General features: G+C 42.9%; 1 protein-coding gene across 5 annotated transcripts in view; it reads left to right on the forward strand.

Moving 5' to 3' along the window:
- Nucleotides 1-6083: 6083 nt before the first annotated feature.
- The window catches only part of reln (reelin), a 100304-nt gene continuing 88165 nt past the window's right edge, over nt 6084-18222 (forward strand). For all 5 annotated transcript variants that reach the window (XM_026175513.1, XM_026175515.1, XM_026175514.1 and 2 more), the window contains exon 1: nt 6084-6653. In XM_026175513.1, the coding sequence (XP_026031298.1) occupies nt 6401-6653 (253 nt within the window). In that variant the 5' untranslated portion in view covers nt 6084-6400. The remainder of the gene's footprint in view (nt 6654-18222) is intronic.

Here is an 18222-nt window from a genome sequence, read left to right on the forward strand (position 1 = left end):
GAGATAGGGTGAGAGGTTCGGGCATCTGGGAGGGGCTCAGAGTAGCCGCTGCTCCTCCACATCGAAAGGAGCCAGCTGAGGTGGTTCGGGCATCTGACAAGGATGCCTCCTGGGTGAGGTGTTCCGGGCATGTCCCACCGGGAGGAGGCCCCGGGGCAGACCCAGGACACGCTGGAGAGATTATATCTCTCGGCTGGCCTGGGAACGCCTTGGTGTTCCCCCGGAAAAGCCGGAGGAGGTGGCTGGGGAGAGGGAGGTCTGGGCTTCTCTGCTTAGGCTGCTGCCCCCGCGACCCGGCCCCGGATAAAGCGGATGAAGTTGGATGGATAGATGGAAATAGATACTACAGCACACAGCAGTAACAGAACTAGACCTTCAAATGATCCAAAGGAAAACACTGCTTTTTTAACAGTTTTAAATTGATTAATATTTATTTATAGTTGGAGCAGAAGTAAATCACTACATTGATTTTGCAGTCTTTGCACACTGTTATGGACTATGTATGGTTAAAGGTGCATTTCAAGTCATTCATTTATTTAGTGAGTGTCAGCAGCGTTTTTTTTTTGGTTGTTTTTTATTTATTTATTTTTTTGTGGTCGCTGAACCTACGTGTAATACGTACAGTACAAATAACAAATTTAGTGTCATTAACAAAACAAACTGTTAAGTGACGGCTGTGTGCAGACAGGAATAGGACCCAAGGTGCAGACTCCAGAGACAAACTTAAACCGAAGCAGCTTTAATGTTGAACTCAAACATAACATAACTGGAAAAAATCAAACTAAACTAACACCGGCGGAATGACAAAACACACAGCAAAATAAACGGTAGATCGCGACACGGACACAGAGAAACACAGGGCTAAAATACACAGAGGGAGCAATCAGGGAATGAGTAACAGGAGGGAAACACAGCTGGGGCAAATCAGGCCTAACGAGACAAAGGAAGCAAAACCAAACACATTAACATGAGACATGGACTTTCAAAGTAAAACAGGAAACATAACAGAGACTGAACAAAAGACACAGACTCACATGCAGTCACTACAACAGAGGGAACAGAGACGTGGAACCAGGGCAGACACAGACCCTGACTGGACACGGGGATATAGCAGACAGGGGAGACAGCAACTAAGGATTACACAGACAGAAAACCAGAACACTAAAGCTCTAACCAAACTCCACCCAGAGAACCTTAACTAAGAATAATCCTAAAACCCGTAAAGCAAAGCTAGAATATAATGAAATAACAAAATCAAAAAACCAAAAACACAAAACACTGGGTCAACGACCCAGGGACCCTAACACAAACTTGAAAACTGTGTTTTCATTGTACGTGGCCACGGCTGAGTCCCAACAACCAGTGAAGTTGTTCCTTGTGCAGTGGCCCAGCAAGAGAGTTTTGGGGTGAATATGGCTGTTTTTATTTACGCAATGAGCAACTCACCCCTTCCTTAACTCCTTTCTAGGGAGAGAAGCTTTTCATGGGACTAATTGGAGTGTGCAAGCCATCACAGCGCCGAAGTGTTCCCGCAGGGCCTCGCTTTCAATTTTTCTCTTTCCTTGCCTTCTCCCCTCATCCAACACCCAGGCTTTTATTATCATTCGCCATATCAAGTAAACAACCTGTTAGTGTAAATTAGGGTCCGGTGAGTGATGAGGCGACACGTCCGACCCCTCCGGCTTCCCCTGTCGCCCCTCTCGCTCTCTGTCAAACTCTTTCTATCCCTTTGAGCTCTTTTCCTCTTTTGTGCCCCCATGCTCTGTTCTGCCTTGTTTGGCACGTAGCCTTTTCAAAGACACTGGTAGTGATGGTGGTGTGTGCATGTGTGGATGTTGGGGGCTGAAATGAAGATTGAAGCAGACAAAAAAGCCCCGGCGCAAGCTTGAGGTGGAAATTAATAATGATAAAAATAATTACTGCCCCACTCTACTCGCCCACTCCTCCCCGACCTAGTTTTCATAATGGAGAACGATAGCCCCCAGTCGCACTCTGTGTATGTGTGTGTGTGTGTTTTGTGTATTAATACGTCTGTGTGTGCACATAGGGGAAGGGGCTGTACAATAGCCACGGTGTAATAGATGTAGGACAGGACCTACATGAGGAATATGGAGAGATCACCAGGTTCAGGGGTGTGAGTGTTTGTTACTAAAGCCTGCTACAGGTAACAAATGGCTATCCTCGAGCGCGCCACCGGCATCAGAAACACTTGTTCAAGTATTCATTCTGTCTTAGAGCGCTCTGATTTTAGTCATGAGTTAAATTCTTCATTTTGTGCAGATGTATTTGTGAGAGTATGAGTTTGTTTGTTTCTTTTTTTCATGAAAGGTAGTCAGTGTTTAGGATGAACTATGACACAATTTATACTTAAAGTATGCAGTTATTTAGACGGGCTCTCATATACTAGCGAGTTGTCAACGTAGCCCTAAAGCATGCTATGCTGTGTCATCCTTTTAAGTATGACCTTAATTTAGCAGGTGAACATTACATTGTATTAAATGTGAATTAAAACTACCAGTTGAATCAACAGGAAAGTTTTAAGTCATACAGCGAGGCATCCAAGGGCAATTTTGCTTTAAACTTCTGCACAAGCCTTTTTGCAACCAGAGGAGTCGCCCCCTTCTGGCTGTTAATAAGAATGCAGGTTTAAGGCACTTCTGCATTGACTTAACTCTGCATATAAAGCTGATGTTGTTGTTGTTGATCTTTTATGTACAGTCTATGTTTTCAACCACAACAGCTATTGTAGTACCTGTAATTACAGTAAGAGGGAGCTGCTATCGCTAAACTCCTTGTCATAAAAACATAGTTTAAACTTTTAAGCTTCAATACATCATCATTTAATACGTCAACCAAAATTTTGAGTTCCTCTCTACTTCACTCCCGACAAAACCACAAAGTGTTGAGTCTCTTTTCTGTTTCTTATAATAATTTGTCATAAAAAATAGATTTTAAACTTAAAGCAAGATGGTGTGCTCAACTGAGAAAGTTTGTAGGACCAGTGGTACCAGTGGAAAATTTTGTCTGGTGCCTTGGCTAGACTGATTTTTTTCCCCCTTGAGTCCACTGCATCAGCAAACCCATTGTGTCAATGCAGTCGTCGCAGTGAAATGAATGAAAGGGCTCGCACACTGTGCTTTTGTCTAAATAAGTGGGGCTAATTAAAAATAATGAGCTGCGTGGGCCGTCAGTGTACCGGTCATGTAAACTATACTGTGGAAAGAGCAGCCGTCTACTTAATTATTTGTGTTGCATTATCCATCTAGGATATAAACAAGTTTTTATATAAACCAAATAAAGAGGTTACACTTCATGAACTTTACAGTTTTCTGTTTACCCCAAACTGTTACCCCCATCCTGGCCCGCTGATGCTTTACTGGAACTTCTTTGAGGAAACCAGAAGACGTTTTCTTGGTTTCTTCTTGGTTTTGTGCGATTCCCTCCTTCTGTTGTCCATTCCTCGAAAACTTCAAAAGCAACATCTTGTTCCAAGTGACGCAGCAGTACAAACCGATTTGGCTTTCGTTGGGAGCAATTTTCACCTCTTGTTCAGACTTTTCAAATATTTTATTTTCTTAAAACTATAAACTTAAGGAGTACATTTTTCACTGCATACTTCAGGCTGGAACTACAGCAAAGCATCATTTTGTGCAAAATGCTACTGTAACTGCACTTAAGGAATTAAGTTCTAAAAAGAAATCCCACCAGTGACTTAATGCATTTAGTTTAATTAAAAGTGCTTCATTAAGCCAACACAGAGCTGTTGGGCAACTGCAGACTGTTTGAGAGGAACAGCATAGGACTGTGATAACCTCTGATCTCACTCTCCAGTCTCGGCAGACAGGTCCGCCGAGCTGACCTTATAAAGAATCTGGGGAGGGCACACGCTGTTTCTAAAAAGTTGCTGCCGTCCAGTAACTACCTGCACTGTCCCGATGTACTTGTTTTCCATCGCAGTTCTGCGGTGAACGTGTCAAAACAAAGCATTACAGTACACCTGTTCATGGTAAAGTTGCTGCTATGCACTTTAGTCATCCTTTTAATGTGTTGTCCCAGCAGTCTGGTCACATGATTATCTTGGATCCTATATGAGGGAAATGTGTGTTTGTGTGTGACTCCACAGCACTCTAAGAGTTTTTTAATGGTTATGAGAGAGAGAGAGTCTCTATAATTTGCCTATGCATTAAAAAAAGAACTAAAACTCAAACACATGATCTCATATAGCATGAACTATGCTTAGTGGAGTATTGACAGAGAAAAAGTTTTTAAAAAAATGGCGAGGAGAGCACTGAATTTAACAGAGAAAGAGGGTTTTTTGTTCAAGCTTGACAGTACAGTTTGCATTAAGCTTATTTCACACCATGTCATGTTTTCCTTCATTATCAGGCTGGATGTAAGTGTAGCTGAAGCTTCTCTGGGATTTGTGGTTTTGTCTGGCACTTTTCACAAGTTATTATAAATCAGACTGACCACTATAATAGAAATCCACAAAGTGAGTGAAGCTTCCCTTTACAGTTGCATAATATTTGTCTTTTTGCCCAGCCGTCTTGGATGTCTGGACTGCAATGTGGATAAACACGCTGACTGGAGCTGGTCTGTGAGCTGCAGCTGCCCTGGCAGGTGAATAACTTTGCAAGAGCCAAATATAAGTCATTATATCAACATAGAGATAACAAGAAACTGACAGAACCACTTACTATATTTCTTTGTGTGTTTGTCTGTAAACAAGAGTACTCTTTAGTGCATTTTGATTCGTTGTGCAACTGTGTATTTGTATCTGTATATGTGCATACATATGTGTGTCTGGTGCAGCGTTTAAGCTGTGAAAGCAGCTGCCCATGCAGGACTGGTTGTGCGTTCTTGCTGTGGGTCAGTCAGGCTGTTTGGACATGAAGCTGCTGAGTGTGAGTGTGCGTGTGTCTGTGTGTACCTAGCTGGCTTGGGAGTGTTTATGTCTGCAATAGGAACTGATGCAACACAAACCCAGCAGGCAGCTAAAGAGAAACACCAGAGGAAATAATTGGTGGTAACAACAGCTTCTTTACGTCCACCCCCCCCTTTTGATAATAATTTATTTCATGTGTCTGTTTTGTCTTTGGCCGTGTGCCATGAAAGGAACTGTGCGGCCACTGAGACAATTTTTATGTGTTTGTCATATATCTGGAAAATGTTTTTGTCTCCACAAGGTCTGAAGAAGGAATGCTTGTTGGGTGGTGGGGGGTGCAAAGTGTATCACTTACACACAGAGCAAGAGAGAGATGGGCAGAGAAAGAGAGTCGCATGGCTGTAATACAGGTTCTTTGTATTTACTCGCAGGTGAAAAGGGAAGATATGCATGTGCTGGACGAATACTTATCCATCAGCTGGTGGTGGAGTAATGCAGGGTGGAACGGTGGCGCGGGCTAGTCTGACAGGGGAAAAAAGTTGGAGAATCTTGTGGAAAAGGAGATTCTCATGGAAAACCCATGAAAAAAAAGCGACAGAGGAGAAGAAGAAAAACAAATGCCGAGCACTTCTAAAGATGAGAGAAGAGACGGAGAGGTAGAGGTTTGAAAGAAGAAGGAGAGGGAGATCGAGGGGCAAAGTGGGAGAACAGCAGAAAGAGAGAAAGGGAAGGAGAGGGAGGTGAAGAGAGCTTAATAGGGAGGGAGAAAGGAGGTGTGATAGTGGGTGGGAGAGGAGGAGACAGTCTGGTGGATGGGCAAAAAGACAAAGGAAGAGAAGAGTGAAAGGGATCTGTCAGAGGGCTGCTTAGGGATGAAGAAACTAACAGATGCATAGAGATAAGGCCGCCAAGGTCTCCAGAGAGGGATACAAGAGTGCAATATGGAGTAACAGAATGGTTTAGTGAGAGGTAAAAAGGAGGAGATAAGAGAGGGGGAGAACGAGATTAAGGAAAAATTCAGAGTGATAGACTGGCGGAGAAGAGGGAGGAGAGAAGAGCTGGATGAGAGAGAGGAGGGAGGCCGTCTTGTAGAGCGCATACAGCACGCGTGGAGCTGGTGTTGGAGCGAACGAGAGACAGAGAGAGGAAGGGAGGGAGGGAGGGTGGGAGGAGAGAGGGAAACAGAGGGAGGGGGTGAGGTATTTAAACGCCGGAGCAGGACAGCACAGGCGAAGCTCTGAACTCCCCGAGAGTGGAGGTAGGACAGGGAGAGGAAAAAGAAGAGCAGTTTTCCTGACGACCAAGCCCACACACTCAGACACAGAAATACTGCACATACAAGCACACACAAGACGTGCACACTCTCACCCACACACTTTTGGACTTTCGACTCATCTCTGGACTCCAAACCTGTCCTCTGGAGCTCTACCAGCGCCTCCCTTGCTCCCAGCCATCACTCTCCTTGCCACTTCACCCACCTTCACTCCCTCAGCCCCTCGCGTGGTGTGAGGGCAGATGGCCATGGCGCGGGCCTCTCTTGGGGGTGCTTTAGGCTGTGCCCTGCTTGCCCTCGTCCTGGGGAGCAGCAACATGGATTTCGGGGCTCCCCCTGCGAGCTTCTACCCCCGTTTCAACCCCTTCTTCTTCCTGTGCACCCACCACGGTGAGCTGGAGGGAGCCGGGATAGCAGAAGGTGGGGGAGAGGTGCTTCTCACCCTCCAAATTACAGGCAACCCCACCACCTACACCCCTGGACAGGAGTATCAAGGTGAGCACACCCCCTAAGGTGTCCACTTTTTAAAAAAATTCTGCATGGAAAAGAGAATGGGATGTGTTTGTTTCAGCAATGTTGATGTCAGTAAGGAATCAGTAAAATAGAAATGCTTTGAATTGATAAAATTGTGTATTTTAAAAAAAATCTCTTTTTGATGATTCATTTCTACAAAAATGCAATATGCATAATATGCACTTTGCAGTAAGACATACAACGAACTTATCGAACAAGAATTTTGCACACTGCGGGTGCAGTTAATTCCTTTTCGTGCAGGTGTTTCGTGCGGCTGTTGCGTGTGCACATGGGAGTTAACAGGTTCTGTGAGGTGGCTGTTGTTGGAAACCAGCATTTATGTAACTGTAATAAATAGTGATGCTGAGTGGGACTCCTCTGATCCCGATGCTCCATGTGTAGGTGGCTTCTCCACAGGACTAACGGCGAGATCCCTCCAACTGAATGAGAGTGAGAGAGAGTGTGAAGGCTGCGAGTGCGAATGGACAAAACGGAGCACCACAGAAAGAGATGCTCTGACTGATAGGGAGAAAAGATTAGGAAATCAGTGAATCGTGCTTCGACTAGAAGAGGAGACAGATACTTGTGTCCCCTTTCCCACACTGTTGTGCCGGCACCTGGTCCTGGAAAGCAGATCCCCTCTGACCTCCCCAAACTCTGCTCGTTCGCTCTCGCCTTACTTAACACTGGGGACGGTGACCCTAACAGGCCACCACAGACCGACTAAGGTTACATTCCCACGCAGCTATCATCTTAACAGAGAATTGATGTATGCACATTTTAATGTGTCCACCATATACGGTTTCCTAAATATACATGCATTGCGTGCACCTTGCTGATGTATTTGATTTAATTTAATACATTATTGTTGACGACGGAATCCAGTTATCTTAACTCTCAATTCAGAGTTTGTGTAACTGTATGAAGAAAGGAAAAAAAGGGCAGGAAAACAGATCAGGAAAGGATGAAGCAGTATTATTCTATGTCGGAAAAATAACAGCCCGGATCAGCCCTTCAGTCAAGCACCTTTAACTGGGGCCGGGCTTGTAGGGAGAGTGGGTGGGGAGAGATTTGAATAACTAGCTGGTGGATGGGAGGGAAAGCGCGCACAGAGAGGTTTAGATAATTAGCATTAGAAATGTGGTGGACTGGGAGGAGGGAGGGATTTAAATAGGGCCAAGACTGGGATCGGATGGAGTAGGGGGAGATTTAAATGACGATGAGAGGATTGAGCCGATAAGATACCAGCAGCAGGGCTTGCACAGAAAAATGACAGGGTTCCAAGCTGCTCACTTTTTTTCTCCCCCCCCCCCCCCCCCCCCGCCTCTGTCCCATGTTTTGGCACATGGCAGCAGGTCATTGTTACATTTCCAGGGTTTTGACTGAGTTTGCTTGGGGATGGAAGGGAAAAATGGCAAGCGAGCAAGTGAAATGCTGCTGGCTGTGTGCATAGTTGTGCAATCGTGAGCAATCCCAGTCTCGTCTCTTTTCCACCTCTCTCATCTTTTCAAACCTTGATGGTTACAGCCAGCCTTGCATGTTCTTACCACAGCCATTGCCAGGCTCATCGTGGTAGGAATTGAGTGGATTTTGAGGGGCTACACATACACAGCAGTGAGACTGAGGACGGGCATCTGTCTGCATGCCCTGCTAAATGTGGAGTGATAGAAAAAGACAAAAAAATGACATCCTCTCGTTATATGATAGAGCAAGCAAAGTGTTTTCTGGGAATAAGCTTGTGTATTTAAGTGGTTTATATTTTTCCCCTGTTTTTCTGTGCTTTTTGAACGTTAGTTTTGGATTAGATTTTGGTTTAATCTTCTAAAGCAATGTGTGATATAACTATTGAACGAAATGGGGGTGGAAAGTATTCGAGGTTCTGGCTGTATGCTTGTTGAAGAAGCTGTAGAAAAGAAAACTGAAGAAAGACTGTGAAGGAGAAGAGGTAGAGGTTAGTGGATGGAGGTAAAGTTACAGAAAAGGAAAGAGATAGATGATCTTTTATAAAAGAGACAGGAGGTGAGTGTTTCAGAAATCTAACTCAGCGTTTGGCGCAGAGCAAGAGGAAGATTCAGTGTGGCCGCACAGTAATTGAGTTTCCAACCTGACCTCACTGCCTCTTGCTTCTCTGTTGCTTTTGAGTGATAAGACCATGTGTGGGCAGTGTACTTTTGAATGTGTAGACAAGATTACGGTGTTTAGCTATCAGAATGAAATGACCAAGAGAGGCTGAGAAATGTTTGAGAGGGTGGGTGTACTGGCAGGGTCATTGTGGACAAAACAGAAATACAGCACTGTTGGGACTTTCTGAACTGCTTGGAAACAAAAGGGGAGAAATGAAAAGGTCTGTTGAGATTTGTTTGCTCACATTCGGACTCTAGGGTCGCTTCTTATTCCAGACAAATGGAAGCCAAGTGTGCACATACTGCCTACGTAGAGCCTTATCTTTTAATAAAGAGACAGAAGCAAAAAAGAAAAAAAAAAGTGAGGTCACACTGGGATTTAAGGCTGTCCTCTAAATAACCAAATGACCCTTTTGAACTACTCTTGATACACTCGGGAAGCAGCTCTCTTTATTTCAATGATGTTAAAACATTTTTTTCATTTGCCGCCTGGCCTCTTTTAACACTGCTCTGGGAGTCAGCGACGGTCTCTATACAGCAACCACATGTTTATAAGAAGCAACATCAGAATACAAAACCCAGAGCACGGTTTCTAAACACAGTTAATCAGAGAAAGCTGTTTTGCATTTCTGTCATTTCTCGTCACCCTGCTGTGGAAATCTTGCGTGTTCGTCTTCACAGATGAACAATAACATTAAGAAAACACGGTGACACAGCAGAGAGAAGAAAAGGAACAGGCAGATTTGATCTAAACAGAGCATTAGATTTAAATCCGGAACTGAAGGGACATCATTTCACCGGATCGTGGAGCGTTTGGGTCTTCATTAGAAAGCACAGATTGGCGAGGGGACAGAAGGGCTGTGTGGTGTCCTCTGAAAGTCAGCAGAGAACAGCCAGACAAATGGAGGTATATAGGTAGAAATGGGGCCAGTGAGATTGATTGGGGTCTTTTTCATGTCAAGGTGTTTGCACCAATTTGTTTGTGTTAATGGCCGTACACTCTTGGAAAAAACCCCCACAGTCATGTTTATCGTACCACGACTTTTCGTATGGACATCTGCGTTTTGTTTGTGCCACTTGAAAGTGTGAGTGAGTTGTCTAGAGCTTGCTTTTATATGCACAGTTCTTGATGTCATTGTGAAGCACTGAGCCACTCACGCAACCATGCAGGTTCCAAACAGCCCATACAATGGTCTTTTTCAGTGTCGCTCAGGAGGAGGAAGGGGCAAAACAAGACGGCTGCTTAGAAAAGGAGTTGTCAGTAGATGCTGAAACAGCCTTTCCTAATCTGTCTATGGTTTAGTCCGTGGACCTTTTCCATGTGCAAATGATTGAAAAAGCCAGAGAAACAATCAACATTTCAAGGAGATTTGGACGTTGCCACTAAATGACATTCTTAGTGGGAGTTTGGCGATAAATTCATCCTCACAAAATGCCATCAGCTCATGCCACGATAACCTATGAGATTAGGCTTAGTGAATTGCTCTGTCCGCTCTCCTGTCAGTCGCCAGAAACAGCTCATTGTGCCTCGCAAAGTGAAAGAGGCCATTATCTATCTGCAAAGTTGATTACTCGTCATGGTTGGGGGAGTTTTTCTGCAAGTGTGCTGTTGACTGATGTCTGTAGAACAACATGTTGAATTGAAGGTCACAAGAACAAGGCCCCAGAAGGGTTGTAGAAAAGCAAATATTATCTTGCCTACATCACATTATGCTAGTAAACCCCCAGAAAGATGTCTTGCAAACATAGGGCCCATCTTTAGACTATCCAAACAGGCACGCGCCGGCTTCAGATTGAATGGCCAAATGACATCAATCTGCTGTGACTATGGCAGCCGCTTGGATGTCATCAGCACCTTCTGCAGTACTTAACCTCTGAGGACTGTTAAGTGTCTGCTTTCTGACCTCTGACCACTTCTTGTCAGTGCTGCATTGTTTAGAGTTCTGTTCCTGGGAAGATTAGATTAGAACTTTTTTTTTTCTGTCCACCTTACATTTCTGTTCCCCTTACATGTAATATTTTGTATGTGTCACTTCACAAGACTAAGAAAACTTGAAGAAACCTTGGTCAGCAAACCATTTAAAGACTGTCCTAGATTTTATGCAGTTTTGGGAACAGCGTAAACGTGAGCAAGACTGGGGAAAGAAGTGAGGGGCGAGGGGCTAATGGTTTAATAGGGCTCTCTTGTGAGCAAAAAGCAACATGCGGACAGCACAAGCACTTTCAAGTGGTCCAAACCCGTGCATTCATTAGCTTCCCGGCCCTTCAGCCTCTCTGCCTCCTGCTGCTGTGTTTGAATAGGTCACTTCAGTGGGTAGAGAGAAGTGTGTCAAGTGTATTACTGTTTGTATGGGCTTTTTTGGGTGTGTTTGGGTGTTCTGTCTTTGTGGACACTGAATGATGAACCATTTAAAAACCATTGTGCTTTCTGAGTTATGCCAGTTTCCTTTATATCAAGGAGCAGATGGGCGAGAAATGAGAATGGATATTCATTGGGAATCTTCCCTTTGTCACACATGCACGCCTGGCTGTGTGCACAGCACTCAGCTCTTGGTGGGTGATCCATCATGACATAGAGACAGGTCAGATGTTCCGCTGGCTAAACACAAATGTCCTGATCAGCGGGCTATTACAATTCTCTGTGGCGGTGTTACAAAATGACATCGCAACATAAGTTAGTATTTTCCTGCTGTCATGGGCTAAATTGCTATGCCAATATATTTCCTTATTAATGTTCTTAAGCTATTATAACATACTGTACAAACGCATGACATTGCAGAAATAATAATAAACTTGCAGCGACAAACACACTTCTCTGTTGCCGCCTTTGTTTTCTTTTTTCTCATAAAGAGTCAATGAAAGGCTGCAGCAGAGAAATTCAAGCCGTGATAGTTGAGATGGCGCAGATGCCACCTATAAGCTACATTTCTGGAAAATTGATTTACTGCATCAGAGCACAGAAAATCTCCTTAGATAGCAGTTACATTGTTAGCCGTTGCCTGGCTGGTGCCAGAATGATGCCAGCGTGGTGCCAGGTGTGGTAGAAAAACTAAAATTGAAGGCAGTGAGTGGATCCCTGCCAGGCAGAGGTGCGCGCCTGTGCCAGTCTTATCTGGCCAAGCGGCACAGAACTGCTACATCTTTTATTTTCAATTTCCTCAACGGATTCATTTTCCAGCCAAAACAAGAAAGCTCCTAACAAGCACATGTGAGTTGTGTTTTCATTAACTTTCACGAGTGGGCAGATGAGTGGCTGTAAGGATTTTCAGGATGCTAGAGTGCATGTTTGTCTGTTGGGAGGCAGAGGGGGGGCTGATTTGGAGTGTGATGTGCAGAAACTAGACTCCCGTTGTCCTAACGTGTCCTCAAATAGTGCATTTCCCATGTGTCTGTTTCTGAAGTGTGTGGGTTTCTGTTTTAGAAAGCACAAATACCAGCATGTTCCACTCCTGGCACACATTTTGCAGCCAACGTAAACCACATCAATTATAGTGACATTATGAGCTTTTCCACCTTTGATGCACTTTAGCAGCATTCTTGGTGGTGACTTTCTCAGGATTTAGCAGTAAACAAAGCTAATGGAAGCCACAGTGTGGGAAGACAATGGCTGTACTTTGTGAACACGATTGCTATTTGCTTAAAAACGCATTCAGGCATGTCTAATTTGTCATTATTCTTAATGTAAGAATTAGGACAAAGGAAAAGAAAAAAGTACAAAAGACATTTTGCAGCAGAGCAGCTTCATTTTTAAAACTGCGTAAAATAGCGTCCCTCTTTCTCTATTTGCACAAAAAGTTTATTTGTCCATGTTACTTGTAAACTTGATTTCTTATGTTTGCTTTGACACAAAGCGTGTCGCTTCAGCTCACAATTCTCTGCATGTGTTTGCTCTGATTTCATCTGGAAGTTTTTGGTGTCTTATGTATATAAGTCATTGTTGATTCTTTTAAAATGCTGGCATACTAGTCCTTTTCGGATATGCTGTCTTCTTTATTTTTCCTAGTTCATGTGGAGTAGAAAAGTTTGTGCACTGAGTAACATGCCAATTTTAGTTCCATAGATCTGTTTAGCAAGAGGGTTTGTGGGTTCTGACAGCACAGAGGAAGAATCAAACATGTTCAATGTTTGATTCTTAAGCAGTAAATAAAGAGCAAAATGTCTTCCAAGCATCCAAGCCACCCAAACTAGCATGCTAGACCTACATCTAAGATTTAAAGCGGATGCTCCAGCACCTTCAGTTGATAAACCTGTAGCTCTGATAGGCTGGTTACTGTCAAATTAGGGGTTTTTTTTTTATGTCTTGGAGATATTTACTCAGTAATAAGACAAGAGTGACATCCCACAGCCTCCTAACAACTTCAACACATCCTTTCTTTCATCTCATCCCTGTGTTCATGGTGCAGATGTGAGGAAAGTTAGATACTTAAGAAACTAGCTAGCTCCACAGAAGAGGAACAAGCATAAATGGAGTACAGCTTTTTTTCTTTTTCTTTTTTTTATTAAATGTCATGTAATTTTCGAGCAGCTCTAAATATCACCAAACACACAAACTTTCTGGGCAACGTTTTTGCCAGCTAAATCAGCAGCTGTTGTACTTTCCGGGGAGATGAAAATGTGACAGTGTCAGAAATGGAGAAAGATGTAAGACAGGAGTGGAGAGATGGGAGAGAGCTTGCTTTCAGAAGTAACTGCTCAACACGTGAAATTTGATAAAGAGGAAATGTGAAGCTTCTATTTAATGTCCTCATTCATTTTCGAGGTTTTAAGTCGGATATTGGATGTGTACAGCACACGTTACTGAAGTTGTGTTCTTCCATTTTGTGAAACATCACAAACTGAAGTATAATAATTTTGTGTTATTCAAAGAAAATACCAGGCAGTTTATTGCCGGATATTCAGGTTAGTTTGCAACAGTGTTTCAGGTTTACTGTGATTCAGTATGGTTACATCAAAGGTAGCAATTATTATTCTATATAATATTTAATGGGATGATGTTTATTAGTTTCACTCACCTAATTTACCTTTTATACAAACATTATACGGTCAAGGGTTTGGAAATCAGCCTTTAATCCACAAAAAAACTGTGAATATTAGAGTAGCAGGTCAGCTGATGACAGCCTGTGCACAAAGAGAAATCTACAGTAACTCACAATGCAAGTTATTATGTGACTTATTTTTATGTACTCTTTTCCCTGCACTGCTACACCCAATATGGGGGTTCTCCGATATACCAAATCCCACTTTATCCCCTGTCTACACCCATTTTGGGTACAAGTCCCATTTTGGAAACCATGCTCAAGGAATGGAAAACTACCTTTGCAAAAACACAGAACTTTGAACAATAAGTAAAGGAAAGAAATCTGGTAACATGTAGAGAGAATGTCAAAGTCTGATGAATTCATAAAAACTCTGAAGTGCGTTGGGGATTTTTGAATATAAATTTAAATCATTTTTAAAATTATTCAAGTGAGAGACTTGGGTTTTTGGGGGGGGGGTTTTGCAGAAAGGGTTTCCAGCATACCCCTGCTGAGGAGAAAATTAAAGTCTTTTATTTCCATCGAGCACCTATTGTATACTGTGGAGAAAAAAAACATGGAGAAAACTTTCAGCGCAACTGTTTCAGCTGAACGTCAACCAGTCAAACTGATTGATTGACTGAAATTCCGTTCTGCCTTTAGTGGCATTGGTATTGGATGACAAAACATTTTACCCTCTTTGTATGTTTTATTTCTATTTATTCTCATTTAACTTCTTGCACAACTTCTTTGTGCAGAATGTTTTTTATTCACAGTTGTTGTTCATTTTTTAACACAAATGCCATTTGCTTTCACATGTTGTCGTCGAATGCAATTATCTCGTGTCTTAGAAGTGAAGTTCAATTGCGTAAATACTTCCTGGGGCAGCTGCATGTATCAGTTTCTATGATAAAGTATAATGAGAAACAGAGCGTCAACTCAAATAGCCAAAATACTCGAAACACTGAGGGAGGGAGAGTATCAACCGCATTGTATTTACTGCTCAAGTTGTTTTAATAGAAAACATGAGTGACACACCCTTCTGCAGTCTATTCAAATTATTTGTATTATTTTATAATTGCACACTCCAGTTTTCCCTTTTCCTCTGCCTCTTTGATGTTCACTTTCAACTAACATGTGGTTGTAAATATATTTACAAAGTTATTTCCTTCTCAAGTCTCAGATAACAGGGCTACACGTGGCATTAAGAGTTCTCTGTGTCTATTCAAACTCCCCCTTACCACTTTGCCTCACAACAGTGTTGGTGATTCTCATCAAGGGGTACAAAGTGGCTCAAAACTGGATGAGAAAAGTGATGAATCCTTCTGTTGTTCTCTTGGGATCCTTTACCAACTGCTCTCAGTTTTGCCAATGGCCTCTTCCTTTAAGAGAAAGGAGGCTGCTGATGGAGCACTGTGCACCTCCGCCTCTTTCTTCTACTTCTCTTTTTGCTCTAGACCCTCCTCCTGGCAGCTTCATTGAGAAAACTGTAATCCCTGCTTGGGGGGCAGTGTGTCGTCTGTGCTGATAGCATTCAGAGGGACTTGTAGCGCTCCAATGGGCCCACTACAGAGGAGGCGGCTTGGTGCAACTGGCTGGGTGCTGGGCACACGCCGTGTGGCACAGGCGGATTAGTCCCAGCCCTGGCCCCTTCCCCCCCACCCATTCAGCATCAGCCTCCTTCAAACGACTATCCCACTCTGCCCAGAAAAACACAGCAGGCTGGCAGAAACAGATTACAGATCGGCACATCGAAAAGCACATATTCCGTCCTTGAAAATGCTTCCCATTTCCCCGCTGTTCCCAAATATGCAACCTCAAACCTCCAGCCTCCATTACGCCATGTGTGAGTTCTGACTCAGGAAAATTGAAACTTCCTCAGAGCTTTTTCCTGTGGACCCCAACAACAAACATCTATTTTTGCTTTTGGTGGTTCATCAGCTACATTTCTGAAATCCAAGATCACTTTTAGTCATTACTTACTCAAGAAGTCTTAAGAAAAGAATGTCTTTAAAATCTGTCCAAGTAGATAAGAAGCCCGTAAAACATGGAATATCAATGAGCCAGTGACATATTTTTTTCAAAAGATAAAACAAGGTCTCTTTTTGCCAAGGAATACCCAGTTGAGCTGTGTCGTACACCCCTGTGGATCAGGTGTTTGATTGTATCTTGCCTGTCAGGGAGAACCGGGAACTGAAATCAAGAATGATAGAGGTCTAAACTAAAGATTAAGTGAGACCTCACCTTCCAGACTTGCTGCACTCGAGGGAGACTGACAATATCCAATAAAAAGACACAGTTTCTCTCACCCTTGTATTTTTCATTTAAAAAAATAAATAAAGTGAAAGTGTGAACTCGCGGTAAACACAACTTTAGCATTCCCGAAGCCACAGCTCCTTCTCGAGATTACATTTATTTTTTTACATCGTATGTGTTCACTCAGTGGAATAATCATAATAGGTTTAACTTAAATAACGTGTTAGTTAGAATAAATCCCAGGGAAATACTTGTTTTCCTGACTCTCATTCAGTGGATCGTAGCTAGCTGGGGGTGATTTGGAGCCACAGGGAAAGAAGACATGACTCAGAAATGTGGCATAGTGTTTTTTATTTGGAGGGCCCAAAAATCAGACCAGCTGATCTCAGTGTCAGTCCACATGAGCTGGTAGTTCAGGTAATACTTTTGTATGCAAAATTCATGTAGAGCATTTTATCTAAGCTGTTTTAAGCTGCTTGAACTTGCTGTGTATCTGCAAGCCACTTTGCAGCCCACCCCTAGCAGAGCTCCTTCCTTCGTGCTGTATCTGACTTAAAAAGTGTCATTTTAATCATTCATTAGTGTTTATTAGTCCATGATCCTGTGTTCTGTTCTCGGTGTCTCTACTGCTCTCCAGCTTTCCGTGTGGAAGGGCAGGGAGGTCCAGAAACAGAGCCATACTGTCACTTTTAAATTACTGCAGACTGGAATATTAGACTTGTTTTCATAATACCGTATTTAACCGAAATACTTATGGTTGCAAACACACCAGATACCTATTGCACCAGCTTAGCACATTCCACTTTGTCTGAACACAGACATCGCATTTGTCAATGACTCAACACATTAGCTTATTTGCACGTCACTGTCACATGCAGAGCGATAGTAATTGAGTGATCCCTGTTATCAAGTGAAAGCAGAGGTCTGAGGTGGAAGTTAAGACAGAAAAGAGGTGGGGATGAGAAAGGGGAGATGGTGAGAGTATGAAAGCATTAATTTTCAGCAATAAGTGCATTCTTAGCAAGCTGTGCTGGTGTGATTAAGACTGGATGTCACAGGAAGCACTCCCCATTGATCCGCTGCCAGTAGAGACCATCTAGTCTTTCATTATGGCAACCAGCTTGTTAATTAGAAATCAATCATCCCCTCTGCTCTATGCAAGCCCCTTCCCCACCAGCGTGCCACTCTCCTTCCACCAAGCATTCATACCCAAAAGCTACAGAGGCGTGTCAGACTTTGACTGATGTCAGTACTTTTTCACTTAGCTGGCCATAATTTGTAACTTTCACGCCAAGAAAGAGCAGGGAGCTGAGAGCAAAATAGCGTGGCACTTCCTTTCCAGCTGCCAGGAAGTCTTTGAGTTCTTGAAAGACTTTGACAATTGGAATTCATATTCGCCAGATGAATAACAGCTATCATGTTGTCTTTTGGCTGTGTGCACTTGTATATTTTCAGGAAGAGACCTGTAGGTTCAGAGGACACTTTTTGATGACTGTTAAAGTCATTATAAATCTGATGAACTGTTTTAACTGTTTTGATCCATAAAAAAAATCACGGATAAGCCGACGTGTTGACGAAGCATATGGTTATGTAATGTACTGCTGTTCTGAATAAAAGAAGCATAATCTACAAAATAACTCACAGTTAAAAAATAAACACGATCTCCCAAGTATATACATAGAACAAGTGTTATTAATAGAGGAAAATGTTGTGTAAGCAGAAAGGCGTAGGAAAAGTGGGTGTGGAAAAGACGCTAAGATGTAGTGACAGAGCTGGGATGAAAAGTGAACCTCTGTGAAATGACAGTTCCATTATTCATATTAGCGCTATTAAATCTGTGATAGTAGGAATATGGTCGGGACTGCTGTTAGCCGAGAATACACTAAGCATGTGTGTGAGTTACTCCTGTGTGCACATATCGGAGCACAGATGTATACATACTGTTTTTGAGCTCCTGTGTGCATATGCATCCAGTAGTAGTACAGTAGCAGTAGTAGCAGAACAGCTGTGTTTTCAGAAAGCCATGTCCAGATGTTCCTGGGCAGTAGGCATTAAAAGCTAGGTTAGTGTATTACAGGCACAGGTGGGGAAAAAAGAGACATTGTAGAGGAATTCTGTGCATCAGATTAAAAACATAAAAATACATAATTTTTTATC

Source organism: Astatotilapia calliptera, chromosome 7, assembly GCF_900246225.1.
Source record: "Astatotilapia calliptera chromosome 7, fAstCal1.2, whole genome shotgun sequence".
Classification (NCBI taxonomy): Eukaryota; Metazoa; Chordata; class Actinopteri; order Cichliformes; family Cichlidae; genus Astatotilapia; species Astatotilapia calliptera.